At 43.8% G+C, this 20,286-nt stretch overlaps 2 protein-coding genes across 2 annotated transcripts; both read right to left on the reverse strand.

Moving 5' to 3' along the window:
* Positions 1-6,440: 6,440 nt before the first annotated feature.
* Positions 6,441-8,245, reverse strand: PIGM (phosphatidylinositol glycan anchor biosynthesis class M). Its single transcript, XM_006096898.3, has one exon. It carries the CDS (start codon positions 7,970-7,972, stop codon positions 6,701-6,703), a length of 1,272 nt encoding a protein of 423 aa, XP_006096960.1. The 5' UTR covers positions 7,973-8,245; the 3' UTR covers positions 6,441-6,700.
* An 8,596-nt stretch (positions 8,246-16,841) lies between these two features.
* On the reverse strand, positions 16,842-20,085 carry KCNJ10 (potassium voltage-gated channel subfamily J member 10). The gene has a single exon (XM_023760704.1). It carries the CDS (start codon positions 18,512-18,514, stop codon positions 17,306-17,308), a length of 1,209 nt encoding a protein of 402 aa, XP_023616472.1. The 5' UTR covers positions 18,515-20,085; the 3' UTR covers positions 16,842-17,305.
* Between the last annotated feature and the right edge of the window lie 201 nt (positions 20,086-20,286).

Genomic DNA, 20,286 nt, shown 5'->3' on the forward strand with positions numbered 1-20,286 from the left:
TTCTAAGGGTATAAACACAAAACAATTCTTGTCCTCCAAGAGCGAACACACCTTGAAAGAGATGAATAAACAACTGTAATAGACAACGGGCATTGATAAAGATTATTTACCAGTCATACACAATTATGGCTCTCTTTTCCTTTATGTTTCTAATAGATAATCTCTCTCCATAATCTCACCCTGCATGCCTCCTGATAGAGGAAAGAGCCAGTGAGCAGAGTCGTGAGAAATGAGTGGCAGTTCATCAGAAAAACAAAGCATACTAAGCAGAGAAACAGAAGGAGCAAAGTCTTAACAGTGTGGTAATGTCAGGAAACTGTTAGCCAGAGGGCTACAGTGAGGCTGAGAAGGAGAAATCAGTGAGAGGAGGAGGAGAGTAAGGAATTTGGATTTTTCTTACAAGTCACAAAGCCTTCTAGGACGCTTTGATCAGATCTGCTTTGGAAACACTCTGGCGGCAGAGGGGAGGATGCATGAGAGGTGAACTGAAGGGCAGCAGAGATGGGAAGCAAGGCGACCAGTCAGAAGCCATCCCTTCCAGATGAGAGATAATGAGGGCCCGAGCTGTAGACTCGGCAATGACAATGGCAAGATGCCAGTAGACTCCAGGGACATTCACAGGTAGAACTGACAGGGTTCAGTGATTGATTAGATGGGGAGGAGGATAGCAAGTGAAGAAGAAATAAAAGGTGATTAGAAGATTCTTAGAAAATTGGGTGGGTATCAATAGCATTCAGAAATGGCAGGCACCCCAAAACTGCTCTTCTTTTTCACAGCTGCTACATTAACTGTGCAGAGGAGCCCCCTAGCTCCAGCTTTCACATGACATCTTCGTGTACAACTCAACAAACCTAGGAGAGTATGGGGCACACGCACAAGCTCAGTGACATTGGCTACACCTGTCTGTCTTTGCTTGGCTCTGGGAAAATTCCAGGAAAAGATCAATGAATAAGAAATAATTACTGTCCCTGGGGCACTCACAGTCTAGATGGGAAGACACACAAGTGGGAAATACAGTACAATGTGATCTGCACTATATAATGAGGTACTGAATCAGAGAATGTTTTGTGAAGGTCATCTTTAAACTGAATAGGAGCTGTTCAGAAAGACATGGAGGTGAAAAGAATATTTCAGCCGAAGGAACAGCAGATGCAAAGGCATGAAGAGGTGGTACAATTGACTGTAGGGTGGGGTGAGGTGGAAGGTGAAGCTAGACATGTAGAGCCAGGTCATAAAAGGTCTTGTGACCTAAGGATTAGCAAAAGTATAATTAATCACCAAGTGATTTTCAGCAAGGAAGTTTCAAAGAAAGCCCCCAAAACTTACTCAGTAGGAAAGAAAAACAGATAAGATAACGAAAAATCTCAGTATCTGGTGAGGCATATGAATTTTTTAAAGAATGTATTTGAACAAAACGTGATTCAAATTGAGCAAGTCAAACTGGAAGGGGCTAAACTGGAAGGGGCTAGGAGTGTGCCCCCCACAGGAGCTAGAACCAAGACTTCTCTAGAGAAGAGGCAGAAGCAAAGCCAGGGCATTGTTGATTGGCTGTAGGTTAGGCTGTTGCATTATTTGGAATGCTCACCACTATCCCACCAACGTGCTGTTGCATCATTTGGGAAAGCCAACTTGGCTGTTGGTGATTCATTGTCCTTAGGTTTCAATCTCTTAACCTTGAGGCATTTACAGGCTTGGGTTTGCTTGCGTAGGCTGCTGAGGCCTTAGAACCACCTCAGTCTAATGGCCTCCTTGTGTAATCAACCCTAGTGTGTACCAACTTCTGTGCTAGCCTTGTCCAGTTGATGCATTAGTGAAGTGCTCCCAACTACTTCATAGATTTCATTCTAGCCATTGTCACAGCGTCATCACCTTTCCATCTGTGTCCTCTATTAGATACCGTGAGTTCCTCAGAGCCAGGACTGTTATCATGATCATCATACTCCCAGCCTAACTTAGTGCCTGGCACCAAGCAGGCTCTTAATAAGTGTTTGCTAAATGAATGATCTGGTGAACAACTTTTTCCTGAATGTCTTGCCTTCTAGGGCCCATGGTGTCCTTTTCTCACCATATCTAAATGACAAGGGCAGAACAGAAACAGTAGTAAATTTGGCTCTGGAAGATCTGGATTCTGGCCCTGTCTCGGGTACTAACTCTGACCGTGGGCAAAATGCATATATTCTGAGACAGGATTCTCATTTCTAAAACCAGAATTAAAAAAAAAATTCTCATGTCTCAAAATAATGTGTGAAAGTATTTTGTAGCACTGCTCAAATATAAGTTGTTTCTATGTTTCATCTTTCTTACAAATTAATCTGTGCTCAGTCGGGGGCGGGAGGGGGGGGGAAATAGGTTGAGCCCAAAGTTATTGTTACAGGGTGGTAAAAATGCTAGTGTAAAATGTATTTTTCAACTAGCATTCATGTTGTCCTACTATATGCTGTGAATTACATCCTGTTTGTTCCTTGCTCACTCCAACTCATTATACTCACCTTCTTGCTGCATTTTATTTTTTTAAATATATTTTTATTGACTTCAGAGAGGAAGGGAGAGGGAGAGAGAGATAGAAACATCATTGATGAGAGAGAATCACTGATTGGCTGCCTCCCGCACACCCCACAATGGGGACCGAGCCCACAATGCTGGGCAATGTGCCCTGACCAGGAATTGAACCCTGACCTCCTGGTTCATAGGTCGGCACTCAACCACTGAGCCATGCCAGCTTGGTCTTGCTGTATTTTAAACATGCCAAGCTCATTCCTCTCTCAGTGCCTTTACACTGTTTTTCACTCAGCAAGGTATACTCTTTCCCCCAGATAGCTACATGAATATCATGTCTTCACTTCTTTTCGGTCTCTGCTCAAATGCCACCTCAAGATGCCTTCCCTAAGTACTTTATCTAAAACAGCATCCACTCCTCTCCTGCCATCGCTTTCTACTTCCTTAGCTTGCCTTAGTTCTTCTTTCTGACAATCATCACAATCATGTATTTGCTCATCCTTTGTGTCCCATAAAACTGTAAGCTCCATGAAGAGAGAGTGCCTCACATCTGTATCCAAAATACCTAGAACAATGCCTGGCACATAGAAGATACAGCCTTTTGCTAGGTAGTTTCCTAAGTAACATTTGGTAAATGTTTTTCATTGTAATCACCTGTCATCATATGGAATTAAGGACTTGCAAAATACAGTAGAATTGTTAGATTAGTCTTGCCATTTACAAGGTATTTGCCCTTGGAAAGCCATTTGTTTATGAGCCTCAATTTTCTAACCTGTAAACTAGTAAGAGTATTATTCTCTACTTTGCCATTTTACAAATCACATTACTATTGTGGAATAGGGTCTCATATAGCATTTTATTTATTTTAATATATTTTTATTGATTTAAGATAGGGAGAGGGAGAGATAGAAACATTGATGAGAATCATTGATCGGCTGCCCCCTGCACACCCCCTACTGAGGGTCGAGCCCACAACCCAGGCATGTGCCCTTGACTGGAATCGAACTGGGACCCTTCAGTTCGCAGGCCAACACTCTATCCACTGAGCCAAACCAGCTAAGGTATAGCATTTTATTAATAAGGTATGTTAGTCTTTAGTGTTAATTCGTCAAGAGCATGGACGTTATCTTACTCATCTATTACAAGACTCAGCACAGGGCCTAAATCTATAAATAATTGCCACAAGAATGGACAACCAAGAAGGTTGAAAATTTCCTTTGTGAAATGAACTGAGCTTCAAATATTCATACTCTTATTTTTAAATAGTTGCTATAAGTGTCATTTTATTTTATATAGCAGATTTAATTAGCAAAGTGTCTGAGCAGCTAGAAACATTCCCATTTAGTGTGGTTTTTGTTCAGGATAATGAATATGAATGCTTGTTTTGACTAAATGAATGGTTCTCCTGGGTCAGTGCTGAATAAATGCTTGTGCTACTCTGATGATTCTGATCCAGGCAGAAGACATGTGCTTCCATCAATCCCTGGATGACCCCTCAACACAATGGAGAAAAGAAATGCTGTGTAATCTGTGGGCATAGCCAAACCTCCACTCATTAGAGTCAGCTAATTTATGGCAGGAATACACAAATACAAAATTGTCAAGACGGAACCAGACATCTGAGAAATCTTTACAGACATCTTCATGTATAACTACTACCATTTCAAAGAACCAGATCGAGATCAGAAGGAATAAAGTTAATAGTAACAGGAAGTTAAAACAATTATTTAGTACAAATCCAGGTTCTTTTCCTATATCCATTAGGTTGGGGGGAAAGGTTTAACTCTAGACTCAAAAAGGAGTTGTTGTTTTTTTAATATTTGTATTGATTTCAGAGAGGATGGGAGAGATAGAAACATCAATGATGAGAGTCATTTGACTGCCTCCTGCACGCCCCACACTGGGGATGCATGCAGCCTGCAACCCAGGCATGTGCCATGACCGGGAATTTAACAATGACCTCCTGGTTCGTAGGTCAACGCTCAATCACTGAACCATGCCGGCTGGGCACTCTCTGCATCTTTTAAGAAATGCCTAGCCCTAGCTGGTTTGGCTCAATGGATAGAGCGTCGGCTTGCAGATTGAAGGGTCCCAGGTTCCAGTCAAGGGCATGTACCTTGGTTGCCGGCACATCCCCAGTGGGGTGTGTGCAGGAGGCAGCTGATTGATATTTCTCTCTCATCGATGTCTCTAACTCTCTATCCCTCTCCCTTCCTCTCTGTGAAAAATCAATAAAATATATTAAAAAAAAAAAAGAGAGAGAGAGAGAGAGATGCCTATAGTTCTTTGGTAGAGAATTTCTTGCAGGGCAGGATCTGGAATTGAAGTTCCCTTCAAAGACCCCAACAGAACTCTACTGACTTCTAAGAATGTTAAGGGAATGATCTAAAACATGAAAAATGTTTAAAGTCTTATTTAGAATAATAAAAGTAATCTTAAAGGTCTCATAGTGTAAGAATGATGCATTTACAAGGTTAACTTCCTTGTAATTTCAATGTAGTTATGAAGAGTAAGCCACAATAAAAATGTTGGAAAAAAATAAGTAAATATGACTATTTTTAAAAAGGTTGGAATTCCAAAAAGATAATTATATTAGGATGTTAAACTTCTGTTACCCAACCCTTTCCCTGCCAGTTCTACCAAAAATATTTTAATTACTATTATAAAAGAATGAAAAAAATGAAGTTAAGAATGACATGGCTGGAAGGTCACTAGTGAGCAGTCATATACTAAGAGACTACAAGAAAATACCTAATGTGGGATAAAAGAAAGTCAGTCCTCAGTTGTCTGTTATTTTCACAAAAACAGCAACCCATGCAAAGCCAACATTCTTCCCTTTTTTCTAATAGCAGGTCTCAAAAGATATCCATCAAAATGCTGCGACAGCCTACAGACATCTTGTTCTCAAAGGCTTTTTTAGGCGTGGCCTGACATACAATATACTACTCTGGAGGGATTTTGTTTGTTTTTGTTGTCTACTGTGAAAGAACAATGTTGTTAAAATACTCATCTTTTAAAATCACAATAAAAAAATCAAACTCATATATTACCATTGTAGGTTAGTGTTAGGGAATCCCCAACCTAATGGGCTATGTTAAAAAAAAAAAAAAGTTTTAAGGGTGATTGGTTGAAACTCAGAAAGCATTTTTACCCCAGAAATACTGTAATAAGGGAAATGGATCTGCAATCCTCATTTCCACTATCTGTCCCTCAATTTCCTGGTCTGAGACTAATGGACACTTTGGATGCTTCTTATACTTTCCAGGAGCCTCTCGTGCAGGTCTCTATTTCTATTATGGAATTTTCATAATTGGGGTACTTTTAAGCTGGGAAATGTCTTGCTAACAATCTGTTTTTTAATCACTTAAAATCTACCAATGTTCATTTTTACAATATAGATTAACACTGAAATCCTAAATGAAAAATATTTTTAATATCAGAAAATTAAAAACAAAGGGTAAAATGTCCTAATAGTTTATAGACCTCAAACATCAAAAGCAAAATGCTATTTTAAAATATGTAATAATTCAAATTTAAAAATGGATGAATTTAAATGTAATCCCTTTGGTATAAAACCAAAAGGTAATCTAATACCACTGGGACTAAGTGTTGAAAAACTAAGCTATAAAAGAAATACCTGTATATGAAACATGATTATAATTTAAATTCTTTGGATTCTTTATCTTCTAAGCCCCCATTAATACAGAATTAACTTTGCCAACCTAAACACAGTACTGGTACTTAACAATTCATATCTAAAATCTGTACTTTAGGAAAATTTTGTGAGTTTTCACAGCTATCGTGAGAGCTTTAGATGGAAAAAGTGGGGGTTAAAAGATAAGACTGCTTCTGACAGTAGCATAGTATAACTGGAGCAAATACTGGCTTAGACCTTATATGTTTGACCACATTCCTGTATTTTTCTTAAAAAAAAACACAAAAAACCTTTTAACATCCGAAAGTTTAATCAGCCCTTCCATTTTCAAACAGCCCTTCCATTTCCTAAAAGTGGACCCCAATTTCTGAGTCCCCTTTATACATAAGGTAAACATTTATCTTAATTCGTTGGAACAGGTATTAGGCTCCAAACTGAACTTTCACAGGCGTGCGTAGGATGCTCAACATTTATCCAAAGCTCTCTTCTGGTCCATTCAGAACCATCAGCACCTAAGAGACGGAAGTGGCAGACGAACCGGAGCATACACTAGTCATGTTTGAGTCTCTCCGCCAGGGGTTCCTCCTTGTAATGGGAAATGATCTGAGTGAGGATGCAACAGTTGATAAGAAGGAAGAACAAGCCAGCTAACCAGATAAACAAAAAGGTGTTCTTTCCCTGAAACTCAAGCACATAGGCCGGTGCCAGCCACAGGGCCTGCCCCGCGAACCACAGCCCCAGGAGCACCACCGCCCTTCTCCAGGGCATTCGCACCAGCGGCATCACCAGGGGCAGCAGGCAGAGGTACCACAGGAAGTACTGCGAGGTGCAGACTTTGTTAAACGTCACAAAAATGGCCGTGTGAAGAAAGCAGCAGAAGGCAAGGTCCCTGTGGTAGGCGAAAGACACCGCCGCCAGCAGGACGGCCTGGGGCAGGAAGGCCGCCAGGCCCAGGGCAGCGCCGCCCGCGCTCTCGGCGGTCAGGTACAGCATGTAGAAGTACGGGGAGAAGTTGTGGCGGATGTCCCGCCGGGTCAGGTGGTAGAGGTAGGTGTGCTCCAGGAAGTCCCAGCCGTATGCACAGTAAAAACCGACACTCAGGGCGGCGAAGGTGAGCCCGGCCACCGCTACAAAGAGCAGCACAGCCGGATCCCACAGCCCCGTCAGGAAGGCGCGCAAACCGGCCTGGAGGGAACGCCGGGAGGCGCGGGGGCTCGGGTCCCTGCCGCGCTCGGGGTGCAGGTGGAGGATTATGGGAAGGATGTAGGTCACGGGGTAGATCTTCACGTGCACGGCGAACCCATAGGCCACCGCGGCCGCCGCGACGCGCCCTTTCTCCAGCAGGTACAGCGTCGTCAGCACCAGCGAGGCGACGATCGAGTCCGCGTTGCCCCGGCTGGACACCGCCATGGGGAGCGGGTTAAGCAGCCAAAAGGCGCAGTAGCCGCACGCCTGGCGGCGCCCCAGCCCCCTGAGCAGCAGCAGGCGGTATAGGAGGAAAGCCGTGAGCAGGTCGCAGCTGATGAAGAGAAACTTCCCGAAGAGTTCGCTGAGGTAGATGTTGGGGGTGAGGAGCCACCCGAGCAGGGGAGTGTAGCGGTAGGTCGCCCGCAGGTACGGGGAGCGCCCCTCGGTGACGAAGCGCGCGGCGTCCGTGAAGACCTGGTAGTCGATGTCCGTGTACCTCACGAGCAGCGTGCGGTCCTGGAAGACCCCGTAGAAAACCAGGGCGACTCGGGCGAGGAAGGCCACGCCGAACACCCCGGCGGGGGTCACTCGCAGGCTCAGGAGCCGCTCTCCCCACGGCTGGGTCGGGGCCATGGTCTGACGGCGGGGCAGCCGCTCCGCCCCACAGCCGACCTGCCTCCGGACTGCGGACCTCCGACCCGGCTCCTCGCCTGCGGCCGCCCGCGCATCTCCCACCACCTAAGCGGTGGAACCAGCCTGGCGGCGAGCACTTCCAGCGTGAGCCCCGCCCCCAGGCTGCTTCCGGTCGCGAGCCCCAGGCCCAGTTCCCAGTCGCCCCAGCCAGAGTATTTCCTTACTCTGGATTGGCTGTCATGCTTTAGGCCCTCCTCCGGAAGGGGCGGGAGTTCTGGTCTCGGGGAAAGGCGACTTCCGCTTGCTTGCCGGTCTGTGGGCTTGCGGGGCTGTCCTCTCGCCGAGCGGAGTTGGTGTTTCTTGTGTGAGTGAGCCCTTCTCTCTTTCCGCCCTGACTTCAGTCGGCGGAGCCAGACCACCGAAGCGGAGCGAGCTGTGAGCTAAATTCCTCGGGCCTGGGCTGAAACCAGAGCGTGAAAGATGGAGTGAGGGAGAGTTAAACCTGTGCTAGTTCCTCGTGCTTTCCTCCGCCCGCTCGCGGGTCCCAGTGGTTTGTGAGCCCCGGGACGGGCTAGGAGGAGGTGAAGGGAGCCCGGAGCGTTCGTCCCACGCAGTATTTGGACATACTTATAAGTATTTTGAAATTACCAGTTTTTTTCATCTAAATCCGAGCTTAGGCAGCCCTAGGCGGAAGGATGGGAAGAACGGGGAGTCCTCGTCCTTCCTAAACTGTCAGGCTCTTACCGCCACTGTATTTGCTCTTCTTTTCGCCAAGATTGCCTTCCCCTCCCGGTCACTACTCCATCCTTCAGACCTCGGCTCCGGTGTTGGCGCCTAGAGGCATATCCTGGCTCTCCGCCGGGTGATGTTGTTTAAAGGGCAGGCCCCTCCGTTAGCTGAGGGTAGATGGACAAGGGCAGGGGGCGCTAAGCTCTAGAAAGTCATTTGCACAGAAGGGCCTGCCCTGCTACATGAAAGCCTTGTCCAGTGCCTGCTGTCCTGTCCCAGGGCTCCAGAACTCCACGGTGGAATGACCGTCCTTCATTGTAGTATTTGTCACATTGCTTCGTGATAACTGATTTTTTGTGTTTCGCTTTCCTAGTTTTCCACCAGGGCACTTTGAGTTCTTTGATGTCAGAGGTTATTTTGTCCTTTTCTGTCCCTCAGCATCTAACACACGTTCCTATTACCAAAATTCTCCTAGAGTGGCATCCTCGAGGTGCTCCCAACTCCCAGTTCTTTTCTCCGAAATATCCTTTACCTAGCTCCAGTCCTGCCCCCTTCACCCACCCACTTCAACCCTACTTCTGTGAATTTCTCACTAAGGACTTTAATCCTGTAGCTGTTTCCCTTCTGGGGGCACTTACTCCACTTATAGTCGGTATTGTAGAATTTCATAATTTAGATTGTATTCATAACCCTATCAATGAGATTGTAGAGGTTTTGAGGTTAGAAATTCTATCTTATCCTTAATTTTTCAATTAATCATTGCCATTTCAGGCATATGGTCAATGTTCAGTAAATACTGATTTACTTGATTTTACAGGCATCCTATTTCCTAGGGCAAGTCTTCTAAACCAGGGTAAGGAGAATAGAAGATTCTATCCAGTCTGAGCATGCAGCTCCCAGGAGTACCCTCCATTCATCCATCATACAATTTATACTTTGGAAGAACCATGTTACTCTTTCATATTCCATATTCATATTCTTATATCTCTGCCCTTTTACTAGTATGTGCCTTTGTGTAATTATATGCCCTATGTTGATAATTACTTTGGACCATTTTTTTGCATTATAATAGCCATATACATGAGGACAGCACATCACCATTTAAAGGATAATAATGCTGATGATGATTTCTAATAGCCAGCTTTGTTGAGGAATTATTTGCAATGTGCCAGGCATTGTGCTAATTACTTAAAATGTATTTTGACCTTTACAAATGAAGAAATTAAGGCTTATGGATATTAAGTAATGTTCCTAAGTCACATAATGAGCTAGTGACAGCGGGGATTCAAAAGCAGGTCTGTCTGGCTCAGACTATTCTTCTTATTATTTTTTTTTTTTTTTTTTTTTGCCCAGACTATTCTTAATCAATATGTAGCTAACCTGCAAATAAAATGTTGATGATGAATTCTGATTTTCTTCTCTGCCTCCTCTCATTGATCTCTTATCTGAATCTTTTTGATAGTTTCTCTGTGACTCTATCTCTGATTTATTCATTTTCTCTGCCAGAAAAATGAGACTTAGTCCCAGAAAGTAGAGGATATGGAAAGTAGATGTCTGGGGGTTAAATAAGTAGGGTTCCACTGGCTGGGTTGGTTTAGGTGGTATGGTAGAAAGGCCTCCGCCAATTTGTCTCTATAGAGCTGACTTAATAAACAGTTGTAAGACACCTAATTTGGGCAGATAAGGAAACAACTAATCAAAAGAAACTAAATTTGGGATCACTGAAGTCTAAAGATGTGAGTTGTAGATAGTAGTGGGAATGAAGAGGAGACTGGAATCCAATTAAATAAGTTGGACAGGGCAGCTTGATATTCATTACTATTTCTAGGTAAGAGACATTCACAGAGGCTAAGGACCCCATGTTGAGCTTTTTGCATTGGGCTTAGAGTTCTATTTTCTTACCTCTCCCTGAAAAAGCTACATTTTTTCATATGCTTAACTGTTCATTGGCTCTTCCTAATTCCACCTTTCACTGTCTGCCTCAGGCTTCCATTCATTTAGAGTGAATGGCTAGGGAAAGCACAGACATGGATAGCTCATCCCTAGCATCCTTAGCCAGGACCTTGACCTTGGTCACTGCTGTATATGCTCTCATTACCTTTTCAGATCCACTCTCCATCCTTCTGCCCTGTCTGCTCTACGTGGTTGACCTCTGTGGGCAGCATCACATAGGCTTCCTTACGCTCTGGCTTCCTATTAGTACAGGTCAGTCAACGGGCGGCACTAGCAGATCTTTGTTAGTGGCTGAGTTCTCTACCTAAGGCCATGGCTTCCACTGCAGCTATAGCCCTCTCCTTGGCTACAACTCTCACTCTTCCAATAACTATCCCTTTAGGTTTAAAACAGGTAAAGGCTTCCTACTGTTGTGAGTCCCTGCATGCTTCACTATTCCTTTTTTTGGTTTATTAACCCAGGCCACACCTTTGTAAATAATCCCTTCATTAAACCATGTCCAGTTAGCCTTTTGAGTGTGCCATCTGTTTCCAGCTAAAATCCTGACTAATTAAATCTCTCCCTTTTTTTTTTTTTGCTAGATCTTTTTTTTTTTTTTAATATATTTTATTGATTTTTTTACAGAGAGGAAGGGAGAGGGATAGAGAGTTAGAAACATCGATGAGAGAGAAACATCGATCAGCTGCCTCCTGCACACTCCCTACTGGGGATGTGCCCGCAACCAAGGTACATGCCCTTGACCGGAATCGAACCTGGGACCCTTGAGTCCGCAGGCCGACGCTCTATCCACTGAGCCAAACCGGTTACGGCTTTTTGCTAGATCTTGCTTACATTTCCTACTTTGTAATTTCTTTTGAATCTATTTCTAATTTTTATGCTCAGCATCCTTAGTCCAGGCCTTCCACAACTCAATGTAATGATTGAATACCTATACTGTCGTAGGATCTGTGACAATTACCTTTCCCCCCAATCTTTTGCAAATCTCTTAACTGGTTTAGTGTCTCCTGTCTCTAGATTCTACTGCCAGATTGATATTCATAATCAGTACTTTAATTAGACTCCATCCTTTCTCAAAAATCTTCAATATCTCCCAGCTGCCTATGAATAAATAATGAACTATGTAGCCTGACATTTAATCCTTCCATTATCCTACCTTTTCAACTTATTCATCTATAAAACCCTTAATTCTAGGTTTATTAACTACCCATTAAATATGCCTTGTGCTTTCTTCCTACAGTACTTTTGCTCATGCTGTACCACCTACAAGGAATTGTATTTCTCTTCATTTATTTAAATACTATTTGTCCTTTAATGCTAAACTCCAACCTCAACTCCTCTGTAAACTCTTCCCAGACCTTCACAAGTGGAAATGATCTCTCTCCCAAACAGTGGTGTTATTGTCTGTTCTATTTTTTTAGTAGCTGATTATGCCATGCCTTATGAAATATATAAGTCTTTTATGGTTGTTTAACAAATATACTAACTCTGGTATACTAGTTGTGTGAACTTTAGGCAAGTTCCTTCCCTCCCTCTTTTGCTGCTTTTGTTGAGCATCATACATGGCAGGTGCTGTGCTAAGTGCTGGGCTTGGTCACTAGGTTCATGGTGATCAAATGCTGACATGAATCCCAGTTACATGGCATTTAATGTCTGAGCAAGACAAACATCAGGCAAATAAATTTACAAGTAATATAAAATTGCAGCTGTGGTAAGAACTATGAAAGGAATACAGGGTGTAATGATAGCTTTTAATGGGTTTGGTCTAAGATGGGCATAGTGAGAGTTACCAAGGTTGGGGGTTGGCAAGCAGTAGGGATCGTTCCATAGAAGCAGGTGCAAATTCTAATATGATTGTGCATCCCTTTATGGTGTGTATCATGTATTTTATTTATTTATTACTTGAATGGTACCTTCCACCTAACAGGAACTCAGTATTTGCTGATTTTTCTTGAATCTTATGTTAAATGTGTTCTAACCAGAACTATTAGATTGATACCATCTCTTGCCTAATACCTGTCCCTGTGAAATGTTTTCCATAGAGATCTCACTATTTGGAACATGTTAATGGTATATCTGGCCCTTAGTAAATGCTACTTGCTATTTTAGCTTGCCCTCCTCACAAGTTTGTAAGTTTCTTAAACTTTAAGGGACTGTATTTCATATATCTTATATATCACATATGTCGTATGATTCATCTGTGAACTAGTGTTTTCCAAATGTAGATAAGTATTTTATTGATGATGATGATAAGAGTCCCAATTTTCTCCTCGGTCTTTCCATTTCTGGGGAACAAGAGTCAGTGACTGGTATCTGTTGCTCTTGTCAGAGAGAATTTAGGACTAGATATTGAACCAGGCCTTTTTCAGGTTAGTGACAAATAGGAATAGGAGGGAAATCCATTCCTTTGAGACGTGGGGGAAGAAATACCCAACAATTAGTTGATTAGGCTTATAGAGCCTTGAGGAATGTCTCTATGGTAACATGGAAGGGAAATTGGGCATGTGATCACTGGCAAAGGGACAATGCCCAGTATCCAAAGCTACTTGACTTTCCTGGATTAAGCTGAGCCAATTTTCAGATTTCTGGGTCTTAAAAAAATCTTGTCCTTTAAAAACTGAATTTGAAAGGTGTTTACTAAAGGACCCTAAAGTTAATGAAGGAAGGTATAGGAAAGGTGTAGCAGGAATGGATACTAGCAATGAAGGGAACAGGTGTGGCTACATGATCATAAATTCTTCCAGCACAGCCAAATTCAGTCTTCTTTCCAGGTAGGCCTGTGAGTTCAGGCCTTAATCATAGATTGGTTTGGATTTCCAAAAGAAGCTAGAGTGAAGAACAGAGATTCATCCATTTTATTTAGTAGCTTGTTCTGAACAGACAAAAATAAACCAAAAAATCCTCACACATCTCTTTTCTAGGTAAATTTGACCTACTTTAGTCTTGGATGCAATGGCTGGGAAAACTATCCCTAGATACTTTTGCTTCAGTAGAGTTGGCCATTACTGAACCTGGAGGCCCATGCTAACTTTACCGCAAACATTTATTTTACAAATAAATTAGGTTAAATAGCACAAATAAAGGACCAGGGTAGCAGCCTTGGGGAGGGGGCAGTGTCCCTGGCTTGTAGCACTAGTAAAACTGTCTTCCTTTCTCTGCTAAGGTCTTATGGAAATCCCAGGATGATCTTATTAGCTGACAGAGATTGAGGGAATAATGAGGTGAAGCACAGAGTAGGGATCTCAGAAGCCTCTCATGTAACTGCACAATCCACTAGGGCAGCTGGTACCCCACTCATTTTCATACAGAAGCATCAAAGCCAAAGCACTCTGCCCCCATGCCCAACTGTAGGACCGGGACTCAGGATACCTCTAGCACAGGCAGCATTCTCTTTGGGCTTCTTGCAGCCACATAGAGGGCGAGCCTCTGCCTTTGGAATATCTTGGACCCAACACCTCTTTCATCCTGGCTTTTAGATTCTAGGGTCAAGGCTCCTCTTTAGTGCCTCCACACACCAAAGGGTTCAGCTTCGCAGTTGAGCCATGGCCTCCAGGGACTGGAGCTGCATTTGCCCCACCCTTGTGGAAAAAGAGGAAATTCATTGTACTTCAAGAGAGGGAAACAGAAGGATGCTTTTATTTAAAATTTTTAAAAGTGCACAATGACAGGCCACTTCTGAGGATAGGAGCACACAGTAAAAGTAGGGATTCTCCTAGATTTCTATGGATGGAGTGTCCCCTTTTCCTCCTGTGTCCCTGGTCCTATCAGCAACACAGGCTTTATGAAAAGCCTCAGTGGATGCCTCTTATTTCTGAAGAGAATCTTGCACCACTCTGCCATAATCACACCTGAAAGCCTTCTTCAGATCACTTTCATATTAAAACTAGCATCACTGTTAAGTTTGGAAATCTGGGGAGCCCTACCCCAAAACCAGAGCAAGATATTTGCCTTGTGCTAAAATCTCTGAACATTTCCTTTCTGTACATTCAATATATTTGGTCCTATATACATCTCTCTATATACATATATATATATGATCTGTTTCTCTAGATAAACCTTTCATATCATATCCTAATTTCCTGAGCCTCCACCTGCCTCTTGTTTGCTAGCTCACGTAAAACTCAAGGGTTTCATCAGTTTCACTAAGTCCCTCAATAGTGCACTTTCTCATCTTTTGTTTTGCTCTCATCAGTTGTTTTGCCCATCTTCTGAAATCTCCCCCCTTAACATCTGTGCCTAATGCTCTCCTGACATGCCAAGTCCATGGTTGGTGTGGTTAAGGGCTTCATTTCTCACCAGACCTGGCTGCTTCTAAAGCCTAAAAGAGGATTTCAGCTCAGAAGAGATGGGGGCTATAGTCTGAAGAACCATTTAGGGTTGAATGGGGGTGTTGTTCTGGAGGGCAGAAGAGGGGGGCTTATGGGAGAATAAAGCAGGTTGTATTAAAAGGACAGTATGATTTAAAGTGCAATTTAGAGCAAAGTCTGGGATCATAGAGGAGAATCAAAAAGTCAGAAAATATTCTCATTTTGTTATCCAATGAGAGGAGAATCTGGGGCCTTAGAATAGACATCAGAGGGTGGGAAGAGTGCGATTCCCTCAGAAGGGAAGCAGCAGTGTGCAGGAGAAACTGGATGGAGGCTAACTTGTTAATGGATAAGAAGACATATATATATACACGCAGTACTTTTTGCCCTTACCCATTGGAAGAAAGCCAGTAAGTCTAACATTGAATAAAGTTGAGAGCCCAGAAACTGGCTCTTTGCCTTCTATTCTGTTTAGACTTTCAAGTTTTTCTGGTTCTTTCTTTCTTAAGAACAAGGGAGGGAAGAGGGGGGTGCGGGGGGTTTACAGTAAATGGAGAACAAAGGGTCTTCATTTTCAAGATATAATTAGAGTTCAAGAAGAGATCAATGTAAGAGAATCTTGTGCAGCTGTAGTAACTGGTGACCATAAGTCCACCTCAAAATTTTATGAGTTTCTCTGCAAGGCTCTGCACATAGATGTATGTACATATTCTGTAGAAGTGTGTAGCTTGTAACAGTTGGCTGAGTCCACCTTAAATAAACTGCCACTTGATTCATACAGGGACTCTATGCCAAACCATTGGGGTTGGGGGTGGGGTTCCTTTGTACCTAAATGAGATCAAGAAGCACTCTTGGGATTTGGGGTATTAGAAAAAGTTCTGGTGCCCTTATGCCCTTCCTGACCCCTGCCACAGTTCCCAGCAGGAAACAAGGCATGGCCTGAGTCTGATCTCTGAAATTATGCCTTTTAACTTGTCTGAAACTGGCCTCGTGGCACAGGAAAGTAAAAATGAGATTTATGCTCATTTTATAACACGTCTCAGGAATGACTGAGGGAGACCGTGGTTATTTAACCAGGAGGTATCATTTCCTTTCCCAGCATTACCTAATGAAATAGTTGGCACTTTTCAGATGGGAACTGGGAGGGGTAACTGCCAGCCAGAGTTGTGCTTCTGTCCAGACTTAAACAAAGCATCCCCAATTCCCAGAGGCTCTATACAACAGTCTGGAAATCTGATAATATACTCATCCTACTTGGTCTGGTTGGTTTAACTTTCCTGGGAACTCTGCTCTGTGAGTGTAGTTTTAGTCAAACATCAGTATTAAGAGAGAGAGGCTCTTGCATTTTCCCTCCCTCTGAAGTGTTGGGGTTAAGGGAAGAGTGGGTTGGGCTGGAACGAAGAGAAGCAAGCCAAGGACAGTGTACTTTGGAACACCATTTCCAGACCTACCATGGAGTCTAGGCACTGGCATTTTTCAGGGGAGCATATTGGTGAGGGGCATCCCATTCATAGGACACAGAGAAACCAATCCTCTTAGGGCTACCTGAAGGACAGGTTCAAGGATTTGGACAATAGCTTCGCAGTGGTCACTCCACACTGAAGAGTTCAGAATCCAGGATGGTTGCAGGTGTGGTGGTTGTGACTATAGGTTTTCTATTTCCTGGGTCATCCCAATTCCCTGGGAGCAGAGGCATCTATGAAATAACTGGGTATCCTGATGGTCCACTTTAGAAACTAAAAAAAGCAAAACGGGTTGTGACCAAGGTCTTTAGTTAAGTCAGGAGTTGCCAACAGAAATTCACCAGGAAAAACCATGACTTCTTTCCACAGATTGGTGGAGACCCCAGTATAAATCGATTCCAGATTTTTATATTTCTGAGGACACAGACCTTAAGGGGATCATCAGAGTATTGCCTTAGGGAACTTGTTAGATAAAAGTTAGAGAAGGAGGGGACTCCAGCCTCAAATGACCAAAATCTCTGGTGGTGGTGGTAGGTCAGGGGGAATCTGTCCATCCAACTGCATGGTCCTTCTAATGTGAGTCTCCAAGCATGCCAGAAGCCTCTAAGCCTTTTAGCCTAATCTTCCCTCTCTTTCCTCCATCCTGGCTTAAGGAGGGTGGAGGGGGCGGTAATAATGCAGTGGAAGTGGGTGAGGTGAAAGGGGACAATGGGAGGAAAAATTGGACTCCAGTTGGCCTAGACTACCCACAGGCCACTGGGTTAAAGGAGAGGGAGTGGAGAATGGTGCTTCTGGAACTCTTCAGTAAGCCTGGGTAATATCCTCACCCAGAGTGCCAAAAAGGAAGCGAGACTAGAGGGATAGGGAGGTGGGAAACCAAGGTATCAGACGTTGCTGATACGCACACTGAGGGCACTGCCCTCCTTCTCAGCTTGTTCTCTGAATGACTCCTCCAGCTTGAGCTTTTCAGGGTCTCCATAGCATACAGTGCTGTCACGTAGGCCACTAGGAGGAGCCACTTTCACAACTTGGTCAAAAAGGCTGAAGTCAGCTATATATTTGCCACTGGCTGACAGCGAGATGGCAGGTGTGAACTCATAGCCCCAAAGGATCTCCTCTGGCAGGTAGGAAGTACGCACTTGGCAGGTGGCACTGGTGGATTCCACTGTCCCACTTAGGATCAGCACCAGCTCGAAGTCGCCCTCACCACTGCGAAGGGGGAGGTCTTTTAAGGGACTGGTCTCATCTACCACATGGTAGAAGGTAAGGGGTAGAATGAGGAAGGGGCTGTCAGAAGCCGTGTCTACTTGAAAAGTCACATTGACCTGGTTAAGCCGGATGTTCTCACCCTCCTTGGTCTGGTGGGTCTGAAGCAGTTTGCCTGTCACCTGGCAGCCAATGAGAAGGCTCTTACGCATATTGGCCACTCGAATCATAAGGCAAGGCTTCCCATTGTGGGCAGCTACAACCGCATGCTGGCTGAAACGGATGGTCTCAGCCCGCTTCTTGGGCCGAGCAATCTTTGCCAGGAAGGTACCCGTGATGAAGATCTCCAGGATGGTGGTGAGCACTAGCTGGGCAATCAGAAGTACGATGGCCAGTGGGCACTCCTCACTGATGTAGCGGAAGCCATAGCCAATGGTGGTCTGGGATTCAAGGGAGAAGAGGAAGGCCCCAGTGAGTGTGTGCACCTGTACCACACAGGGGGTATGGTTAGCTGGGGGGCCCAGCTCCAGCAGGTCCCCGTGGGCCACAGCCACCAGATACCACACCACGCCAAAGAGGAACCAGGTGCCTGCAAAAGTTGCAGAGAAGAGCAGAAGCTTGTAGCGCCACTGCATGTCGATGAAGGTTGTCCACAGATCCTTGAGGTAGAGGAAGCGCTTGTCAGCAATGTGCTCCATTCTCACATTGCTGCGACCATCTTTTGTCAGAACTCTTCGCCGTCGTATCCCTGGGCCCATTAGGGGCCGGCTTTCTGTCTGAGTGGTCTGACTGTAATATACCTTGGCAACTGATGTCATCTGGAGGGAGCAAGACAGTATAATGGAGGTTATTGCAGAAATCCAGCCAACTCCTAGCCACCACCCCATGGGAAGGAAGAAGTAACATTCATTTTGATACCACTGATTTGTTGTCTTATTAGCAAATATTTATTGAGCACTTTCTATATGCCAGGCACTGTGCAAGATGCTGGTAAGCCAAAGATGAAAACAACATCATCCTTGCTCTCCAAGAACTAGTCTAGTGAGAGAGATGTGTTCAGTAAACAATTACAATACATTCTAATATTTGTATATCTTAGGAAAGGCAGAGAGGAAAGAGTAATAAGTTCACAGTTCCTTGAAGATGGTGCCAGAGGAAAGTGGGCCTCTACTGGTCTCCATCACAAAACCAATTCTGTGAAGGTGTCTAATTTTGAAATCCCTCCTCACCCTCATGAATAACATCAGCAAGAATAACTACTCTGTTGAGATCCTTGCAGGCCAATCCCCCTTAACACACACCCTAATCTCTCCATTTTTTTTGTCCTAGCCCCAAGTCAATATTGATACTGAGATATTCATCTAGCTCAGAAAATAACAGAAACTGCCCATTCTTCTGCCCTTCAAGATGTTCTCTAAGCACCAAGCCCATTTCACTATGTATAAGTTACTAGTATCATCACCACCATCATCACTTATTTGCATGATCTGGGGAACTTTGGGCTGGGCTGGTGTCGGGTAGTATTAGGAAGAACACAGGCAGGACAGAAAGAGTAGAAGAAATAAGCAATGGTGGAGGAGAAGCAACAATCCATTTCCCCAAGGACTGGGAGAAATGCCAGATTGGAAGTGGCAAAATTTCCTTGACTGAGTGAGTAGGAGGATTAAGAGTGTATGTTAGTGGCTATGTCTGCACAAGCTTAAATTTGGGATTACTATATGTCCAATAGTAGGAAGTGGGACAGGCTCTGAAATAGAAGACAGCTCACTTAAGGCGTCTGGCACCCCTGCCCCAAAACTAACTTGTGCTTTTCCAGCAGAGAAAAATGTTTATAAAAACATTTTATTGATTTGAGAGAGAGAATTTTTTAATCACATGAACCCTTTGACCCTGAAACTGATGACCAGATCTTCTTGAATGAGAGAGTGTTCTCTGCAGAGTTTGGTCCTTCTTGGAGAACAGAGAGGCTCATCACATTCTCCTCTCTGAGAAGTCTGAGCCATTGCATTTTATCATTCTTCACTATATCTTCATGGTCTTATGCCTTGAGAACCAATTACTTTGGGTCCAGTCATATATCCACCCAAGTAGGCACTAAATTAGAGATTATAATGAATGAAAATCCCAGAATGTTCAGAGACAACCAGGAGCCCATTTTACCAGCCCCCACTCACTTGACACTTTTGCCTGAGTGACTATTCAGCCAGACCTGCATGTCATCCGCTCCCCCAATATCTTAGCTACTTTGGTGCAAAAGGGAAGCTCTATAATTCTGAAGTTTAAAGAATTCTTATGTAGAGCCCCAGTAAAGTCCCATTCAGTACTCAGTAGTAGTAAATTAAGAAACAATCACGCCCTAACTGGTTTGGCTCAGTGGATGGAGCGTCAGCACTCAGACTGAAGGGTCCCAAGTTTGATTCCAGTCAAGGGCATGTACCTTGTTTGCAGGCTTGATCCCCAGTAGGGGGCATGCAGAAGGCAGCCAACCGATATTTCTCTCTGGATGTTTCTAACTCTCCCTCTCCCTCTCTGTAAAAATCAATTAAAAATATATTTTTAAAAAAATCACAATGCCTGCATCTATATATTTTAAAGTTTGTACATTAGTATGCCTTCTCATTTGGTCCTCAAACTTTCAAAAAGATGGAAAACCTCTATA

Source organism: Myotis lucifugus, unplaced genomic scaffold (genome assembly GCF_000147115.1).
Source record: "Myotis lucifugus unplaced genomic scaffold, Myoluc2.0 scaffold_190, whole genome shotgun sequence".
NCBI classification, from domain to species: Eukaryota; Metazoa; Chordata; class Mammalia; order Chiroptera; family Vespertilionidae; genus Myotis; species Myotis lucifugus.